The 21,354-nt window shown below is 46.2% G+C and overlaps 1 protein-coding gene across 2 annotated transcripts in view; it reads right to left on the reverse strand.

The window, feature by feature from the left end:
• The window catches only part of mtor (mechanistic target of rapamycin kinase), a 94,895-nt gene that overhangs the window by 17,402 nt on the left and 56,139 nt on the right, over nt 1-21,354 (reverse strand). Inside the window, exons 29-35 of one of the 2 annotated variants that reach the window (XM_048240486.1) lie at nt 16,953-17,028; nt 11,971-12,110; nt 8,418-8,518; nt 6,916-7,031; nt 4,080-4,157; nt 3,298-3,405; nt 900-1,025 (exon numbers count right to left, since the gene is read on the reverse strand). In XM_048240486.1, coding sequence (XP_048096443.1) covers nt 900-1,025; nt 3,298-3,405; nt 4,080-4,157; nt 6,916-7,031; nt 8,418-8,518; nt 11,971-12,110; nt 16,953-17,028 — 745 coding nt within the window. Of the gene's footprint in view, nt 1-854; nt 1,026-3,297; nt 3,406-4,079; nt 4,158-6,915; nt 7,032-8,417; nt 8,519-11,970; nt 12,111-16,952; nt 17,029-21,354 lie in introns of both variants that reach the window. The other variant, XM_048240485.1, reaches the window with a different exon arrangement.

Consider the following 21,354-nt stretch of genomic DNA (forward strand, 5'->3'; position numbering starts at 1 on the left):
AACATGAACCACCCTCCCAGCCTAGACCCCTGATGAAGGCTGGGGGTCAGGGTCTCCACAACACTCCAGTCATTCAGTCTCTCTCTCTTTCATCCCTCCATCAGGAGCTCCCTCTCCTTCAATCACAATCTCCCTCGTCCTCGCAGTTGGCTTCTGCAGCCAATTCTCTCTCTCCCTCCCTACCTCCCTCTCTCCCTCTTGCTGAGGTCATATGTTTCTGAAGCGAGAGGGAGGGAGACAGAAAGAAAGGATGAGTGAACTCTGGAGGAAAAGGGGGGAGGGAAGGGGAAGGGGGAGAGAAAGAGGGAGGGGGGAGGGGTAAGACCAACTTTCCACTTAGCATGGATCTCTTCCAATCAGTTATATTAATATTTACGCTGAATGCGGACGGCAGTAATGGGGGTGGGCATAAACGGACGGGCACGTTTGAAGTGCCCAAACTCCTGCGGCAGGGAGAAACCCCACAACTCTCGTCTCTGGAAGTGTCTCCTGAAGGCGACCCTGCTGGCATGCTCTCAGCCTAATGGGACTTTTATGTGTTTATGCCAATTTAACAAGTATAGAGACTCGCTCATTAGAGCATACTTTAAAGCTTACACCAACCATGCTATTTGTTACTAAAGTTGCGGACTTCAATGGTACTGTAGCTTAGCTGAGAGAGTGCCAACGGAAAAGCCATCCATCTTGTTTTCAGTGAAAGAAAAAAGGGTCTTTTCCCAACGGAATAATAATGTTCTGCTCTGGGGCGTCTCATTTGTCCATCTAATAATACCAAACGCTTTCCACAAAAGCACTAATGTGTTGCATCATTTTAGCTGAAGGGGAAAAAAAAAATAGTGATTTGTTGTCAGTACCATCTGTCCAGTCTGCTCCCTGACGTCCTCATGGTGTCCACTCACCAGACGCCCGCTCTTGCCGCAGAGGCTGGCGTACTTAAGCCAGGTGCGCATGTCTTCGTGCGGGTTGATGACCAGCGAGCGCACCATCAGGATACGCTGCCAGTCCTCCACGATTCGCTGGCAGCCCTGCAACACACACACACACACACACAGAGACACACACACACACAAACACACAGTGTTCAGCAAAAACCCTGCAGTCAGCAACACTTCAGTTCAATTCAATATAATTTCATCTACACAGCACTCCTACCAAGGAGCAGTCTTAATGCTTTCACCAACTAGAGCCCCCTAAAAGGACATTTATAGTGCCAATGGTGAGGACTGAGTATCCCATGGGGAACACTCCACGTGCCTAAGGCTGTTCCCTGAATGTCAACTCTGATAGGAGATGTTCTGAATCGCTGGACATTTTTCTCATGTCTGTAAAATACATTGTAAGTGAAGGCCCTGCAGTTTACATATAGGAAGTGCGTGGAATGTTGGAATGCCATAAATACAGAGCGAGAGAACACTGTGATGTCTTCCACGTAAACTAATGGTTCCTTCAGTGTGTGTATGTGTGTGTGAATGGATGTAGGTATATATATGTGTGTGTGTGTTTGGACCTGCGTGCATTGAGGACTCCATCTTGTGAGGACATCATTCTATGATGGCCCACAGCTCTCATGTGAAGTGAAATGCAGGGTACAGATCCTCATTCTCTCACACACATGCTTGCAAGCACACACATTCATACGGAGCACTAGTGATCTCTGCTTCAGTTTGGACAGCAGCAGGCGTATGAGATCAGACCTGTAAATCAATCTGGGAAAGAGTGCTGTCAGTAATCTGTACTCTGCTGTGGTCATCAACATCTGTGAGTGTGTGTGTGTGTGTGTCTCTTCCATCTGACTGGTGGCCTTATGAGTGGAAAAATCTGGGACAACTGGGTTGCGATTCAACTCAAGACACTGCAGGCCCGAACACATTAAGACAAAGACAGACAGAGCAGAGAAAGGAAATAAAGAGGAGAGAGAAAGAGAGAAAGAGAGAGTTAAGAGAAAGAAAGAGAAAGAGAGAGGAAGAGAGAGAAAGAGAGAGCCAAAAGAGCCTACAGAAAAGCAAATATGTCGGGTTGGTGTCTAGGCAACGGGACAAGCCGTTCTCTGTTTTACTCCGAACAGGCCTGTAAATGTCAGTCCCGGGTGCGGGAGATGAGGCTGGAATGCTAGAGAGACCAAAGCCCGGCTGCAGCGCGCCATATTGCTGCCTTGGCTTCACACCGCCCTAATGAGTTTTGAATGTCCCAACCGTTCGGCTTCAATTCACCGACAGATCTTTTTTTGTCTTCCGTCTGGAATAATGCACATTGTGTCGAAACGTTACGAGATGTAATCTCTGTCACACAGGACCACGCCTGATTGCGACTGACTCAGTGACACATAGTTGAAAGGCTGTTTATCGACACTGTGGCAGTCCATGAGAAAAGCGGCCCGGCTTCTGTGTGTTGCGTTTGGTCATGTTCACAGGTATTTCGACGTAATCCAGCTTTAAAGGGATACGGTGGAAAGCCCTGCAGGGCAGTTGTTCGTGGCGTCGTGCACGGAGCGCTGGGTAGTGGGGGATTGGCAGCGTCTGCTCTCAACTCCAGGTGGATTTGCAGTGCTTGGTGGAAATACACTTCAGAGAGGGGAGAAGGAGAGGTTCACGTGCCTGTGTGAGTCTCTGTGTGTGTGTGTCTGTGTGTGTGTGTGTCTGAGTATCTGTGTCTATGTCTATGTCTGTGTGTGTGTGTGTGTGTGTGTGTGTGTGTGTGTGTAACTCTGCTGAAGTAGGGGACTGAGGCTCTGCCAATTTCTTCAGTGCTACTCAAAACCTGAAATCCCTTCCCAGAACCTTGGCCTCTGCGCCCAGCGGCCCCTCAGGACGTCTGACTGAGGGTCTGGCACAGTGGACAGTTAGGGTGGCGCACGCAAGCCTGTCCACGGCACGAAACCACCACATCTTCTGCTGGTTAACAGCAACACACTGAATAATCAACCGTTTAATAAGCCGTTCACTGGCCAAGCTGTGGGTTAGAGATGGGCTCTTGTGAGAACCACTAGGCCATATCCATTTCAAAGCAAAAAGAAAACTTGCTGCTTGGGTTCAGTGTTTTAAAAATATAACTCGTATGTAATGAAGAAGAGTTTATCTTTCATATTTGTGACATTTTCTTTATATTCCGTTTTCTGAAATGGTATAACAGCAATATGTTTAACATAGCATGTTTAACACAACATGTTTAACATCTGTAACATAGATGCATAACGCTGCATTTCTTTGGCAGGACACAACTGGAAAAGACTACTAGATGTTTTGAGTTATGCCTTAGTTATGTGTGCTAGTCACTGTGCACTTGGAGCATCCTACTTACCTGTAGTCTCTCCCACCAGGTCTCTCGGATGATGTCCCGGCGTTCAGGCACCAGTTTGTACTGGATCACCTCCTCCAGTTCTGACAGCATCTGACACGACACCATGGCCTGCAGCGGGGAAAAGAAGACAACGCACAACGCCACCCTGTCGTCAGCAGCGCCATGGAAACTCGAGGGCTACAATGGTGCCCAACCATCCAAAACCACTGACTCATTTTCCAAACCGATGACAACTAGATAGGAGCTGTGTCTAACGCAATCGGGCACATTCATTTATAAAGCCGCTTCCCAACAACTCTGGCTTTTCATCAGGCTCTTCTTAATAACTATTGATTCTGGCATTCGAAGGGAACGAAGAGACAAACAACTGAAGCCATGACATCCTGTGCCCATCTTCGGGGACTTCAAAGCGGGGACGGATGAGTCTGTCTGTCTCTATCTTCCCTGGTCCACTCACTGTCTGTTGCCTCTGGTGATGGCGTGCACACAAACACGCTCTTCTAACATCTGCATGGGATAAGGCTCCTGTGATGTGTCTCGGAGAATAGGAATGAGGTTCTGTTACGAAAGTCGGGGCATTAGGCGACGTGGGAGGAATTTCGAGAGAACTGCGAGCCGTCTGATCCCGAAAGATCGCTAAACACGGTACATGTTGACACTCAGGGGGAAAATGTTGTGTATTTTCCTTCCCTGTTCGGGGTGGTGTAGTGTAAGCGTATGGTGGCTGGTGGCGGCCCAGGTTGGACAGGCCAAGTGGCTCCGAGCTGGATGTGTTCTCTTACCCCGTATGCTCGACTGTAGCTCTCCCCGGCCATGGCTGTCAGCTCTGCGTCCAGAAGGTCCCTCGCCTTGTCAATACACTGGAACACAAAACAGACACATATGCACGCACGCACACACACACACACACACACAGACACACACACACACACACAGACACACAAACATAGAGTTGTTAATAACCCTCATGGCTATGGTGACATTTTCCACTGTGGAACATTAAACAGGATAAGGCCCAATCGTCTGAAAGCTGCGAGAAAACAAACAGCGGCTGGTGAGCAGGCTCCACGCTCCTCTGATGGACATCTGTCATCCACATGCCTGTTTACTCTCTACAGAACTCTGGTGCTTTTCCACCACCCACTGCTCCTCACTGATATAATGGGAGGTGAATGTGTTATTTCCTCCGAGAAGAAACGAGAGGAGGAATAGGGGAGGGAGGGGGGGCATCAAGTCATCAGGGCCTACATTAACGCTTTTTAATGCTCTTGCCCCTGTTAAGGCAACAAACAGGGTTTAATGAGGCTCCTTGTGATGCAGGTGATGGGCAGGGGTCCTCCTCTTTAGTGGTGTGTGTGTGTGTACATAAGACTGTGTCTGTGTTGTACTACATGTGTGTGTGTGTGTGTGGAGATACAGGCTGGCTGATTGCAGGGGGAGTGGGGGAGCTTGTTACTGACGATTCCTCTGAGTCAGCTGCAGGCCCCTGATCTCCCACAGCCTTTACTGTACCTTACCTAATAAACCCGGGGTTCAACACAAAGGCAGGAATGCAGCCAACAAACACAAGCATGCACACACACACACACACACACACACACACACACACACACACACACACACACACACACAAACACACGTGCACACTCCTGTGACTGCTTGCCAAACTTGGCACCTCCAGCTGCTTTGATAAGTTGACCCCGCCTGCCTGTTAACACCAGCGAGGGTGTCTGCGGGCACAGCTGGGCGCCTGCCCTGCTCCGACGCCACGGGGACGCCGGGACCCCGCGCGCCCAACCAAACAAGAGGGTACAAAAAAATACACTGTTTATTGCCACCTATTATGTAACTGTACTTTGCCCCCACAGTGACAGACATCCTACAAAAAAAACCCTGAATGCAGCAAAAACAAAAAAGAGGTTCTCAGAGTCTGCTCAGTCTCAGGCTCGAGAGGACAGCAATGCTTCACAGGGGCCAGCAGATTTACGGCCTTCCGGGGGGGAACGGCTGTATTCCCCAAGTCGCAATAATGACCGCGGGGGATGAAGAGTCTCTCTGAGGCCTGTGAAAGGCAGCTGCTTTGGGAATCACTCTTCCAGGCTGATGAGGTGCCACAAAGCATGCGAGGGATGCCTACGCTGAGAGTAACCATAGAGGAGAGTTCACAGAGGTACGCAATGACAGGCTGAAAACTCAATAAAATGGCTGTGAATATCCACAAGGTGTACTCCCTACGCATATCACAAATTGGTCATTTGGTTTTGGAATGGTTGGTTGGTCATGGGCCTTAAAAGGATTTCTTTTTTTGGTTGATTGAGAAAATCTGGGGTGACGCACACAAGAGGATTTTACAGGGATCTTTACTGGTCCAGGCTTCACCTTGCGGCAGAGAGGAGACACTGGAGCCAGGGGATGAGGTCAGACTGTCCACTCCACTCGCCGGGGGGTGGGGGCGGGAGAGGAGGGGAGCCCGAAGATAAACGGACGCAGCGCTCCACCAGAGCGGGCCAAAGCAGAGCACAAACAGCATGGCTGTTTTGGCTCGGTGGGGGCGTCCATCTATCAAAATACATCTCGCTTTTCCAAGGCCCCTGGTCCTCATAGAGAAAGTGTTTTGAAAAAGTAAATAAAAAAAAATGGCCACCGCACACAAAGGTGAGAGTCTCTAGGAAAAAGTGCTGGACACGACTGAGCCCTGACTGATCTACTGAGCTCTAGCCACATCTGGTTCCTATTGAGTATGGACAGGAATAACCTCCACAGACAAGGGGGTTGGGAGGAGCCCGGACCTGGGTCTGATTAGAGAATTAGGAGATGGTGGTGGTGATGGGGGGGGTTAGGAGGTTGGGAGAGTTAAGAGAGTATGAGAGAGTGACATGATGAGGGCCGTCTCGTCAGTGACCTGCCACTCGCCCCTTGCGGAGAGTGGCCAAACAGGTGTGCTGTCAGCACCTGTGTGAGTGGAGTCAGTGTGAGGGACCGCTTGACCAGCAGTCCACTGGGATGCTCCATGAACTCATCAAACACACACACACGCATGTACACACAAACACATGCATGCACACACACACACACACACAAACGCACACACACACACACACGCACACACACATAACCCTGATGTCAAATGCACATGCTGTTGCTAATGCACTGAGGAAGTGGACCGCCAGACCTCAGTGACACCAAACTCATTGAGTCCGGCTTGCTTTAATTTCAGGCCGCTGAAGTCAAAGATTTATGGTGGGCCAGTTACATAACCACAGTTGTAGAGATGCCACAAGTGTTAGTGTGGAGCCAGAATGGGTCTGAGTCACTTCCTCAACCGCCTCCTCTCCTGTTACTGCTGACAATCACCCTGCTTCAAACTAAACTCGAAATCCAGCAGATGTTTAGTCACTCACAGTGTGAAAAGCACTCATTAGCATAAAATTCAAACAAATTTAAGTTGACACATTATGTAATAACATCTCTCTGGTGTAGCAGCATTAGTTCTGGGCTCTCTCAATAATGACTCAGGACAGATGGTGGGTTGTTAGTGTCTCAATAACGACTCACGGCTGTGGTTTGTTGTTTGACTTGAGGTGGTTTGTTTCACGAAGGGGCGCCGTCGTGTCTTACCTGCTGAGCCAGAGAGAAGAGGTCCTGATGCAGGGCCAGCACTGCGCGGTAGAAGGCTCCGTCATGGGTGTCCCTGGGAATCATGCAGGTGTACTCCTCCATGCTGTCCCAGTGGCCTAGGAGCCAAGGACAGCACACAAACCCTTCATTACATCAAGCACTGCGGAATATATCAACACACACTGGAGCTATAGACTGGAGCTTCAGTCATATTTCAGGACTTCATTCAGCACTTCAGGCTAAAGACAAGCCCATCTGTTCTCAGTCAAAAAGGGCTTTTGGTAGAACAAAAAAAAAAACACTACCTGGGAATGATAGTGAACAGTAAGATTTATGCATTACGTCATTTCTATTTTCCCTGCGAAATCTGCTATCAAGAGGAAGTGTGAATCACTATAGTTATCGCACAGGGCTTTAAATTCTGGGGACACTTAGGCTGTCTTCTTCACACACACACAAAACACACAGATAAACTGAAAAAGGAGAAGCAACTGTGTGACAGGCAGGCTACAGTAGGCACATAACTGAAGCGTTCTGTCCACAGAGCGTATGCTGCAACAATTAGCTTCTACAGAACTGGCTTCACCAGAGGTGATAGCAGTGCATACTTAACAAAATATTAGACCAGTACTCTAAAATGATTCTTATGCTCCTTGAACAGAGCGCTTCAGTTGCGTGCCTGGTGCAGTCTGTCTGTAAAGCAGTCAGATAAGGATCTGCAGTTTATACAAAAGAAGGCCAGCGCCTACACTTCAACAGCGCTCCAGTTGGGATACACCACTTGCTCCAGCGAGGAGTGTGTTTATTTGTCCAGCTCCTCCTAATGGACTGTGTGGAGGTGTCTGCTCACAGTGGGCCCCCTTTGCTTTGGCTGCGGTCGCAGTAGTAGATTTTGAGAGGGCGTTAGATTAAAGATTAGGGTTTTAGCAGGAGCTCCGGGAGTCTTGTTCATTTATTTACATGAAGCTGTGGAGTGTGGTCTGGGTAAAGCGGGATTTGGGGGGGGGGGTTACTGGCTGCGTCTTAAGGAGAACTGTTTTTCCGCCTCGGCTAACATTATGATCGGGCTTCCATCAGCGCTGACGGACTTCAAATTGAGCTTGAGGCAGACGTGAAACGGGGTTCACAAGGTAGTTATAACAGTCCGATAAAGGGTACATGGGGTACTTTTGGCTGCAAAGCATATGGGGCTTTTACAACTTGTTAAGCTCTTGAGTCAAAGCTCATGAAATGTATCAATGTTTCTTTGTGATTTTGCACATACAAATAATATATTATGAGCTGTAGTACAAACATATGCAGAAGTGTTCAAACTGGTAGTTTAGGCTGGTGAAAGTGTTGAAGAGTATATACATCAGTGCAGTCATACAGTTTGAAGTCAGGTTGTCACCATACAGGTAGTATGGCAGTTTATGATGAATCAAATGCAGTCACACTGTTTTAGATGCAGCCGCTGGTAGTATTGATGGGGCAGGGTGGTGAGGTGTTTGAGAAAATCTTACCCAATCCCCAGGCAGCAGCGGCGGCCATGCGGGCCATCTTAGCCTGGGTCTCCTCACTGACCAGTGTCCACTCCTCACAGCACTGCTGATGTAGCTGCCCCCTGAGAAATACACACACACAGACACAACTTGAACATGATGATAGCTTCAAGCCAACCCTGTGCTTTGGGGGGGAAAAAAAAACAAAAGTGAGAAAAGGTGCCTACGGGTGTCGTCTAGTGCCGAGACCATTCTATAAAAACCCGTTCCACTGGACCTCGCCGACAAATCGCCCATTGTACGAGCCTCTGTGCGCTCGCCTTTATTGACTGGGGCTGGAGAGTGCATACCGCAATGCTTTGGAGGGCCTGCTGCACACAGATGGCAGTTATGGCGCGTTTTACAGCGAGCGAGCAAGGAAGCCCGGCTGCCTCAGCCACCGCCATAGCCGCGCGATAAAACACACCAGCATGACATCATATCACGAGCGGGAACAGTAAAGAATTAAATCTATATAAAGTAACTCCACTGGGAGCGGGGGCTGGGCTTTGAGTGGCGCTTTTTGAGTGTGGCTTCTGGAGATCGGGCAACTCCAGACCTCCATGTTTGGGGGCACCTACAACAGGCACACCAGTGGCGTAGTAGTGTGAGCCTCAGTCTGGGTGTGTTTGTGAGAGAGGAGGGATTGGTGGTGAGGGTGGCTTGAGTGCTTCCCCAGCTGCTCCAGCATTGATGTATTTGGGGGTTACACAAATAAAGGGGGGCCTCCAGCTCGCTGCTGAGCGTCTGTCACACATGCTGCGCTCAAACGGGGGGTGGGGGTTGTCCCTGCTACCGGCACGCCACAGCTACCCGGCAGTCACGTGGCCCACACTTCACGGGGGATGTTATGAAGGCTATATAATAACAGTGCACAGAGAGCAGCGAGAGAGGGAAAATGCACATAGTCCCAGACTCTGACCCTGTTCCGCCATTCATTATGCTCTGGTTGACGTAAAACTGAGCTCTCTCGCTCTAGAGTTTGCCAACTCCAGAAGGAATGAATGAGATCCAGGAATACTGAGTGGAAATGGGAAGCGTTGCGAACATACTGTGCCCTCATTTACAGTGAGTGCGTTTTGGAAAAAGTTGGCGCATGAACCATATACAATCACGTCAAGGCTTCTCTCACTAAACACCCACTGACAATTTCTGACATTTCTTCCACCACATTGGAAATACGTGCTTCAAAACACGCACTCAAAAATATGACTATTTGCCGAAACTGCTGTGAGATAATTCACTTCTGCCGCACAATTTGGCTTTTGTTCTAATAAGCGGTGCAGGCTTTATGAGTTCGCTCTGGTGACTGACTTGGACTCAAGTGCTTATATGAACCTCAGTCGCTCTACAAGCTATTGAATAAAGATCCATTGTGGCCTCGCCCAGAGTCTAGTGGCTGCTTTCCATAAGCTCCTCTGTCATGGTGCGTAAGGAATGAGGTGTTCTTGTTTACTAACCAAGATCAACTTTAATCGGCCTTCTAGGACTGACACTGCGAGTTCATTTAACCTTTCGGGGGAAAATGGGCTCGAGTCTTGCGCATATGACATACTCAGTGACAGTGTTCTTCCACTGATGCAAGAGTGTGTGTTTAATTACATTTCTGCAGGCCAATTTGAGGTGAAATACCTTGAAATGGACTTACATTGGGGTTATGACTAGGGCTACAACTGAAGACTATCACGCCTTAAATAAAATTATGACCTGAACATTCTTTCACGATGAAAATGAATGAAAGCATAAGAAATCATTGCATCTGGAAAATAAGACTACATGAGTGCTGATTTAAAGATTTTTTGAGTCTAAATGACCAGGCGTCAGGTGTGTCAGTGATTTGTGATTCAAATGAACATTATAACCTTTAACATTTAACATAAGAATGTGTACTTAAGGTAAAGATGTGCGTTTGAGTGTGTGTGCAAAATATATTCATATTCACACCTGTTTATCTTCAGTGTTCATGCTACATAAGAGCTTACAAAAAAATTGTGAAATAAACCCTTTGAACCCCAACCCTTTGATTACAAAAAGTGACGAAGCCCTGTGCTGGGAAGGTACAGCTCACAGCCCAGCCGAGCTATACCGTCCCCAACCAAAAACAAAAAAGCTTCCCAGCAGCACTTGCAGCTCTCCCGTTACAGGAAATGGTCACTTTTTCCCCTTTCTTCTTGCCCAGCCGTCAAAGTGCACAATGTCAAATTCCATCAGTGCAGAGAGCCAGAGCGGGGCCTGGTGGAGCCCAGAAGAGCAGTGTCAGCCGGGCAGAGTGACTGGGCACGCCAAGCCTCTCTCACCTCACTGCTCCGCTCCGCTCCGTGCTGCAACCAGTCTCCTCTAAACCTACACTCTTCACTAGCATTAATCCCCTCTTGTTTCCACTCGCTCACACTATCTAGGGCAGAGATAGGACTGCATGGGGTGGGTGGGTGTCTGTGTGTGTGTGTGTGTGTGAAGCAGGGTTAGGGGTGTAAATGATTATATAACTGGACAAGTTCTAAAACAGACCCCTAATGCACATTCAAATGACGTCCCCAGAAAAAATCAATTTGACAGACTGTGACATGTACCAGAGCTTTTATATAATATTAGCCGATTGTGTTCTTTCCCTTCGTCGGTTTTTCCCCTGTTTTTATCAGTGGTCCACCAAGAAAACGTCATTTTGAGGAAAGCGGACTGAGAAGAGAGCTCTCCAAGTTCGTCTTTCCCATTAACAGCACACACTATCAAACACAACTGCTGGAAGAACAAGGCAACAGCCAAGTTGCCATGAAACCGCATGTATCCAAAGCAACATCCTCGATGGTGCGGACAAAAAAACCCCACTGTTCTAAACCTTTTAAAACTAGAGTCCACATTTACAGGAACTTTCTAGACACCTCCTCGGGAAAAGCTTGGTGCATTGTCGAAACAAAACCTTGCCAAGACTCCCAGGTGTGGATGGGAGCACCGCTGAAATGCCCTTGCATGGACAGACAAGCAAAGTGCCCCATGGCATGTGCATCTGCCCCCATCCCTGCCAACACTCACAAAGCACCACTGACAACAGAGGTGGAAGCGGATCCAGATAGAGCTGCAGGGTGAGCCTGGGTCAGGAGCCAGGAATGCCAGCGCGGGTGCCAGGGAGATTGATGTCCTTCACAACCCCTCCTGGCCGTCCACCAAGAGCTGCATTCCTGCTATGTTGTGTGTCTGCTATTTTTCTAACACAAGATATAATGATGCAAACAAACAAGTACATTGACAAAGCAGTCTTCCAATCTGTTAGGTACAGATCACATGAGGGACTGAGACTCAAGTCATAAATATATAAAAGTAGCCCTGCTCTCTCTCTGGTAACTGCCCTCTGCCAACCTAGTAAAAGAAAATAGCTTCGCCCTGGGATTCCACTACGAACAGGTCCTGTCTGACTAATGCACATGGACAGCTACTGCTCAGCTCATAAAACAAGATGGCTTCTGCCTGGCAAAAGAATGTAGGGTGTGTGTGTGTGTTATGTGCCTTTGTGAATGATGTCTTCCTTAGTCCAACTCACCATTCTCCTAGTGCCTCAAGACAGCGCATGCGGCCTAGGATGAGCTCGGGGTCTTCTTTGTTTAGGTCAATTTTCTTGTCGTAGGCCACCAGGGCATCTTCCCACTCGTGGAGCTTCTCGTACCAAGTCGCCTGGATCTCCTGTGAAGGTGGGGGGGGGGAGACGGGAGGTTTGAGTGGTCCTTAAGATAAATAAACAATACTGGTGAAAATATTGGCTTCGGTTGAATTTATTAAACTGATCATGCACAGTTGACATGACACTGTTTGGTGCTTCTGTCTACTACAAGAGCATTTGCTTTTTTAAAGGATGCTACTTCATCACAAAGTGACCATGACAACTTCTAAAAAGCTGCACTTGAAAACAGAAAAACTGTCCTTGAATTCCTCCTCCAAATTACAGTTAAGAGAAACAGATGTTCTTTTTAAGAGGGGGAGAACGGCAGGGCAGAGATGTCTACTGGCTGCGCACTCCAAGGTAAACTCATTTTCATAACACAATGTCAACCCCTTAAATGTACCCGAAACCGCTGGTCCCCAAACGCTCTACCAAAGCTATTAAAACGCTTGCACTGTTATGCAACAGGCTGATAGCATTCACAACCTGAACACTTGCGAATGTGCGTGTTTACAAAAACACCTCCCCTTCACCCCTGGAGACATGGAAAGGCTATATACAGTAGGAAGCTGGTTTCATGTCACTTATCATTCTCGCCGCAACACCACATGTGACAACGGAGGTAGGGCTGCACGATTATGGCCAAAATGATAATCACGATTATTTTGATCAGTATTGAGATCACGATTATTAATTAATTTTAGTGACAAAAATATTTTTTCCCTAAACATATTGGACTTACTATCTGGCTCATCCAAATTCTTCCCTTCACATTTACTCCCCTAAATTACTGCAAATATAGACTTGACTGCGACTTCCAAACAAATTTTTTGTGCAATTTTTGTGCAATACTTTGTTAGTATTTGGGGAAACGTTAACGGCCCACCGGGCATCCTCCCAACTCCCCAGTAGCCAGTTAAGCTCTGCTTCTTGTTCCTGAGTTTAATCGCTTAGTCCAGGGTTTCCAAACTTTTTTTTGACTCAAGGACCACATTGGGTTTTGAAAATGTTTTAAGTTTTGAAAACACACTAATAATAATAATAATAATAATAATAATAATAATAATAACATTTTGTATTATTTAAATGACAACTTAATTTCTTAAGAAATACTGTTAATTTGATGCTGTTTAAATCATTTATAAATGGTGCATTGTCACTTGAAGACTCTTTGCTATGGCTAGTGCTGTGGCCTCTTTTATAATGGTCAGTAGTGGGAACTACTGTTGCCATCGCGCTCTCTCCCCTCTCGTGCACTCAAATACGGCTCCCAAATGGAGTAGCATAACATAGTTAGATCTGCTGCTATGGAGATACTATCTATCTCGATGTAACAAGCTGTTTTGACATTGCCATTGTAAACGTTGTCTAAGAAGAGTGTTAAGCAGTTTGCAGTAGCCTAAAGTTGACCACAACGTAGTCTATCGCTGGAAAGAAATAGCGAGCAGCCTATGATAAACTAATAAATGCTCGGGCGGGCGGATTGAAGTCGCGTGGCGGGCAGCAGTTTGGATACCCTGGTTTAGTCATTGGTTGATATGTAAACCACTGGCGTGTAGGCTACATTTTCATTATTGCTCACTTTCGTTTTATGTAGGCTGTCTTGAAACGCATATGCATTGTAGGTTGCACATGTAGCTTATAAAACACATGAATAAATGAACGAATCCGTCGTTAGCTCAACACTTATTATAGGCTATATTGGAGGAAGCAAACAAGGACTAAAGGTTAACGTGATAAAAAAAAAAAAAAGGCATGTGTGGTTTACGTCATGTGATGTGTTTCCACGGTATGAGTTGAGAGCCCTGCTTTGCTTATGTTTTTGGTTAACTTCACTTGCCTTAAATCGAAATATTTTCGATCCGTTTGAACAAGCTTTTTTGATCGTTGATTTTTTGATGGGTTTTTTGAATAATCTAACTAGCCTACTAATAGTTAACATAATGCTATTAGTCCACAGTGCATCCAAACTGAACAGTCCATCAGGCTGAGCAGTGCAGGGAGCAGCTGTCATTGGTAGGCTGCATGCAGGCACATGGTCAGACAAGGAGCACTTGATTTGTTTTGTAGCGGAGCGTTCTATGGATTGCCAGGTTGGTTCTATGGATAGAGCACGCATTTTTAATATCGCTCGATCACGCAAATTTGATCGTGGGAAGCCAAAATCGTGATCGTGATTAAAATTCGATTAATTGTGCAGCCCTAAATGGAGGTGTTGAAATCTTTGCTACTGGGAGGTCCTAGGTCCCTGAAGGCCTTCTATCCTATCTGAGCTTTAGAGATGGCTTCCACTGAGAAAGACAAGACAAAATAAACACGTGGACAGTGCTGGCCTCCAGGAGAGAGAGAGAAGGTCGCACACTGGTCCAGTCTCCCCTTCCAAAGTACGGACAGCGATAACAGCTACTGTCAAACTGTGTTCAGAAGCACAGGGGAGGAGTGATCCCGTATTGCAAGGCTCTCTGGCCATTTATCATACCATTCTTCAGAATGCTGCAGAAAATGACCGCTGTCGATGGCAAAGCGTTTTGTGCTTTTGATTCATATTATTCTTATCATTCCATGAGCAGTCCATTCACTTACTGCAATGTAACTTCATTGAAATTAAAGTCAGCAAGTAATATGCTCCTGTGCAACATCTGTCCTAATTTGTGTGATGAATTGTGTGGCGGAAGCCACAGAATGGTAACAAATAATTTAAAAACACATTTTATGAAGTTTCTTTTCTCATTTTGGAAAGTAACCATATAAAAGTGGGTTAATGTATAGTCCACTGGTTGTCATCAGAAAATAAGTCCCTCAGGACAAAGCAAGACTCCTCCGCTTAGTGTTGGAGTCCCGAACCACTCATTACACTACTCATTAGGAGTCAGTTAAACAGATTCATAAAATTAAAGCTCCAAATGTGGAAATGATGAAACATGTGTGCGCAAATGCTTTACCCCATCGTGTGAATGGAGCCACTGTAGGGTTTTCATCTCTTGGGTTGGTAGGGCTTAACCTGATCTGGACAGTCTGGTATTGTCCTCTTTTGACCTGTAGCCACCTAGTGATGCGGCTGACTTGCGGAGTCTTAAAAAGAAGCCGGCTGAGGGGCTGAGGGCTAAGGGTTGAGAAATGGGTGGGAGAAGGCTCCTCTACAGCTGCATACACACTGCCAGTGATTTGCACGTCGTCCTCAAAAGTTTTCGCGTTGCCAGTGGTTATTTCGCCTGTGATCGCTGAATTGAATTAACGTTCAATCGCCTGTCGTCGCTAGTCTTTTCTATGCCTGAATGGGATTTAAGGCTGTTCCCCCAGTAGGGTGAGGGGAAACAGGGGTGTGAGAACGGGGGCTTGCTGACTGGCAGCTCGTCATCGTCGAGGGCTTCTGGAAATCTTCACCTGACACTTCCAACGACTGCGCACCGAGACGATTACCAGCAAAAAACGAGGGCGGCTGGCCCGTAAAATCAAAGCACCAACCTGTGAAACAGTGGGAGGGCTCACGCGGTAGGAACTGTTCTGAGCTCAATGCAGACACTCAATAAAATAAATTGCACATAAAACGTTCTTTAAACGTTCTCTTAACGCCACGCACTGGTATTTAAATTGCTTGTTGCACATGCTGACAGCATCTCCCTTCACACCAGCACCACAGACATCTTGTCAGCTCCAAGACTATGTTCTTTTGGATAGATGTTGTAAGAAGGTTGTCTCTGGGTGGCTCACTGTCCTGATTTGCCAAAACAAAAAGGTCGAATTGGACATACATGTACACACCAGAGACATGATCAGACGGAGGATGATTGCTGGACAGCACAATTACATCTTGTTACAATTAACCCAACATGGGGAGAGGCAATCAAAGTCAAACAAAGAGGCCCTTTCTGAAACGTTACGCAATGGGATGTGGAAAAAAAACAGTTGTGTCAGTGTCCAAGGCATGTCTTGTGTTAGTTCATATCTGGAAGGCGTCCCTCTGGAGAACATGAGACATGCTGGGGTAACAGCAGCGGGAGCACGGAGCTTTACAGTTCAAAGCTCGAGGCAGTGTCCGAGACACCCGGGGCCACGCCGGACAACGCAGTCGCCACATGTTACATAAAGAAAATGTTGTGTGGATAAACACTGTTCGTTCACGGGAGGAAGCATGCTCAACACTGCACACCCTTCATCAAGGGAGCAAATTATTTTCTATGAGAAGGGAAAGATGTTCTATTACATCGGCAAATTTCCATGAAGGAATCCAGTTAGCTGTCGCTCCAACAAGAATCACATTTGGAGAGATAAAATGACAACATAATAACCGTGTCCATCCGAGATGGGTAATTTTATTAATTCTAATTAAACAAATTGACAACGTGAATTGAAAACAAATAAAGCTCTTGTCTGACAACACTTGAACATACTTCTAAATAGATGAAGAGACAAGTACCATTATCCATAATAATTTTGGATATGTAATTAATATAGAAGAAATATTAACTGTAGTATATTAGAATTAACAGAATAAATATACTACAGTTTCTGCCCAGCAATGACTTTTGCAACAGGACGACTCCACATGGCTAAGCGTGCATCCACGTGTGTGTGTGTGTGTGTGTGTGTGAGAGAGAGACAAGAACAAAGTGTCCCGGGGCACGTGCCTTAAACTGTACTCATCCTGCTGCCAAGGGGAATGCACTTGTGTGTGCATGTGTGTGGAAGAGAAAGGGGGGGTAGAGAGCAATTCCATGAGGTCTATTAAGTGGTGTTTTCTGTATTACCCAGGAGAGAAGGGGGCGGTAGGATGAGAGAGGAAGGAGAGAGAGAGAGAGAGAGAGAGAGAGAGAGAGAGAGAGAGAGAGAGAGAGAGAGGGGGGAGGGGAGGGATGGGCTCTCACCAGTTCGCCAAAATGTTTCATGGCGTACTCCAGCACTCCCGATGCCGCCTCCGGCTGCTGCAATTTGTTGTTGATGCTGGAACACAGAGAGAGAGAGACAGAGAGCACATGAGGGGTCAGACTTATGGGCGGGCAGAGCGGCGGTGACCTGACAGTGGCTGGCGGCTCCAAGCAGCTCTGGGGAACGTGATGCCAGCGTGATAGATGACCACTGAGGTCACACACACATACAGTCCGATTCCAAAGCCGATGAAACAGAAGCGATGACTTCCAGACCAGGCTTTTACTGGGTGAACGATAGCACCCCAGACCCCTTTGTCTTGGGTTAAAATGCTTGGGGGCTTTGTGCTTTTGAGGAAGCAGCTTAGCAGGGATATACTGTACAGTAAGCAAGGCTAAACCATCTGAGATCTGGGAGAGACCTGACAACAGGCTTGGCTGTACTGACAACATAAACAATAATATGCTGACAGAATTATTGTGCTGTACTGTATCAGTTATGTAATCATTTGTGCAGGAAACCTCTTTGGACCATTTAGGTAGAAAAACACAGACTGTCTTAACAGAAGAATGCAATAAACAAAGTTTAGCACCTCCATAAAGAAGAGCAAAGAGTGGGGGTAAACCAGAACAGTGCAACAAGGCATTGTAACAGATTTAATGAGCCGTATCGCAACAAACTTCCCAAGTCTGCAGCAGCAGCATCCTTTTCATCACAAGTCACAGCAAGACCCTATTATTATCATTAATCAGAGGCTGTCATTAAAACTCCTACACCTTTCACTACTGGAACAATTTATTGGCCTGGAGCTGTTGACTTTGTCCCCTAAAAAGTTCTCATTAAAAGTCCTCCCGATAGACACCCGGGCTCAGCCAGAGAGTGGATGCGATGGCCTGTGAGATAAATGGCCCATCATCTATATTTCTGTCATGTCTCCTGATCCCTCTAATGTGTGTTTAGAAACTCTTCCATCTGGAAGCACTCATCTGGAAAGCCAGGCTGCTTGCGCTCATCCACCACTAGCGCCAGGGCCTGTCGTTCCCATCTGCTAAAACGCAACATTTGAAAAAGAGCAGAGGAAGGTTTGGAGGGGTGGTGAGTAAAAATCAGACGAGGGGGGTATGGAACAACGGCTACGCTTTGGTGCCTGACGAAGGAGCGGCGACTGTAGCTGTAAGAGGAGTATAATGGATGTGCATCGCTATGCCATTGGAGTTTAACGAGACGACCTAGGAGGCAGCATAGGTGTTGAGAGCTGATGACAACACCCCCACCCAACCCAACACACATGCACACAGAGACCTGTACACAGTTACTTTATGAACCTTTTCAACAGATCTGAGAACAAAGACTTCCCATTCTGTTTGCACCCTTTATACAGAATGGCAAGACAGGAGGAAGATTCAGAAAGCCCCAGAGCCATAGAAAGGTTCTGGAAAGCCCTTCAGAGAGGAAGATTCCACTGTTCACTGTGAGGGGATTCGTCTTGCTTTACAGATGGCGTGATTGCTGGAAAGCTAAACAATAAGAAAATGGTATTACCTGGGAGAAGAGCTACCAGTCATATCTGTATGGGTGAAACGTGCGTTCTGTCCCATGATACAGTGCAATAAAACCCTTTCTAGTTAGGGAGATAAATGTATTTTCAACATGGCTAGTCTTTCTGAAAGTATGGAAATAGAGACATTATTAAGTAATGACCGTTACAATGCTGACTTTGAACCAATACTCCTGGAAACCCCCCTTCAAGTGTTTAGTTGACATACTAAGTGTTTGCAGGATGCATGAGAACTGATCACAGAGCTCCAATTCACCAGCAGCTTGAAGGCTTTATTACAGTATTTGTCGAGAAAATGTCCCCAGGTTCATGCTGAAATGGAGTTGGCGCCCAATCGTACTAATAAGTGCTGAAAGCAAAATAGCTAAGAGGGTCACACGTGTCATTCCATTTCTTTGAAAGCTATTGGGGGAAAATCCTTCTTCCATTTTAAGGTTATGCTTGATCACCCTCAAGCACATTGGACTTTTTTAATTTAATTTATATAGTGTATTTAGTATTTAGTTTTGTTAGTTTTCTCATCTTTCTTATCTTCTACTGTCTTTATTGTACAGTGGAGTTTAGTTATATGTTTATACTTATACTGTTATGGTAAACATAAGTATACTTATACTTATGTTTACCATTTCTGCTGTAAGTGCATGTTGTGTGTGATGTCTGTATGCTACTGAGACCCTTGAATTTCCCCTTGGGGATCAATAAAGTATCTATCTATCTATCTATCTATCTATGTCCTTGTATTATGACATGGATCCTCTGAAGAGCCCTCCTGAAGGGTGAGATGATTGAACGTGGCCAAAGATCAACAAGACGAAGGGCAAACAAACTCTTTAAAACACTGAATCAATCTGATCTGCACACCCTGGGATATGAGCTCAAGGCAACAACATAAGTTACGAAACATCTGCGGGGAATAGAGAGACAGATGTACACAGGTGGCGAGAGAAAGTGCAAAGATTAGTCAGAGCGACTGATAATAAATACCTCCAGTGCAGCTATAACAAAGAGAGGACTGCTGAAGCTGATCTGCAGTATGCGAGCACTCAACACCGCGCTGAAGCAGGGAAACCAGAAACAAGCGAGAGCAGATCCCATCATTCATTTGAGGATATTGGCCTCTGCCATGACCACCAGCCAACTGGAGGCTTTTAAATGTGGCCTGATGAGCTAAACAGGCTGTATAATGCTGTACGCCTGTGGCAGGGCCTGAAGAAGACTAAGTATGCCAATCAGCAGATCCTGAGCCTTATCAGATGGATACAATAAAGTGTACAATAAAAATGTTTCAGGCTAATTAGTAAGGCTTTGTACTGGCAGGTGGCTTCCTATTTATGTAATGATCTTTGTAGAAAGTTTTTTTTGAAGATTTAATGTCATATTCATATTTTCTGCAAACAGTGTCTGATGAGAATTCATGGGCCCAAGTATTCTTTGGGACAGCAAAGAGGACAGACATATCTAAAAACTGATACAGGAAACAGGATAAATAAACAGAGGGATAAAGAGACGGAAGGTTAACTTTATAAGTTATAATAAAAAAAAAAGAACTTTTAAAAATGTCTGCACTGATGCACACTGATTCCTACTCTTGATTTCCTTGGCTATCCATACTAATTCAGATAAACAATCAGACAACTCAAAAAGGAAACAATCAGAGCTTGGCATAGCCTTCCTCCTTCTACTCCTCCTCTCCTGGTCTTTCTGCCAATGGCTTCAAACCTACATCAAAGTAATAAAAGTAATAAAGTTGGGGGAAGGGGAGCCCCGGCCTCTCTCAGCCAGACGTGTGCAGTAGTCTGGTACCTGGTGGTGGGTTAATGCCAAAAACACAGGAGCTGCCTGGAGAGTAATGTCCTTTCATTCCAAAGGAAAAAAAAAAAGAAAACATGTGCAAGTACTTGCAACTATTTCTAGGAGCACACGTCCAGGAGAGGAGAGACAAAAGGACCATTTTTCTCAGGCTACAAAAAGACACATTAGTCTGGAAACTCAGTGGTCAAGTGTGTTACATAACAAAACAGGCAGGAGAGGGAGGAAGATAGCTGAGCGGGGCAGAGGAGGGGTGGGGGGCAGTGAAAGATAATGCTGATGAAGATCCAACCTTCACATGTGGTTTCTGCTTTTAATTCACAAGGGTATCCATTCCTGAATTACATTTTGACTCCGCAGAAAAAAAATGATGACGTCTGCCAAACAGTCCTGAATAGCCTTGCAGGACATCTCAATCAAGTCTCGGGAAGGGAGCGCTTGCAATCTGTATACCGACTCCCTGCACATATTGACTGATGCAGCCACACACACACACACACACACACGCACACACACACACACGCACACGCACGCACGCACGCACGCACACCGAGTTGAAACGAGTTGTGGCATTCCAGATGTGTTGCTCGGAGATGACTAATGGGAATAAGAGGGCTAATGAAGCTTGTGTGAACCCAGGGGACGTCTCTGTCCCTCTGCTGTGGCCATCTGGCCTCGAGCTCAGTACACATGTCTAAGCATAAACAGATGACAGGCTCGCACAAATAAACTGCAGTGCAAAAAACTGATGGATGTCTCCCTCACTGCTTCACGAACCTGCATCAGCTAGATAAGGCCACACTGTGTGTGTCACTCTGTCAATCTTTTACACAAAACTGGAGTGCTGAATGCAAGGAGCCATTCAGGACAATATTTATGACTGTTGCTATGTTTGCATTATGTTTTTGAGTATGTAAAATATGCAGACATATGTATCCCCTGAAGCTTGTTTAAAATCCCAAGTATATTTATACTCCAACTGAAAACCACATTCATTCCACAAAATTGGCCATTAACAAAAGCCTCATTAAGAA

The sequence above is a fragment of the Alosa alosa genome, chromosome 4 (assembly GCF_017589495.1).
Source record: "Alosa alosa isolate M-15738 ecotype Scorff River chromosome 4, AALO_Geno_1.1, whole genome shotgun sequence".
Taxonomy (NCBI): Eukaryota; Metazoa; Chordata; class Actinopteri; order Clupeiformes; family Clupeidae; genus Alosa; species Alosa alosa.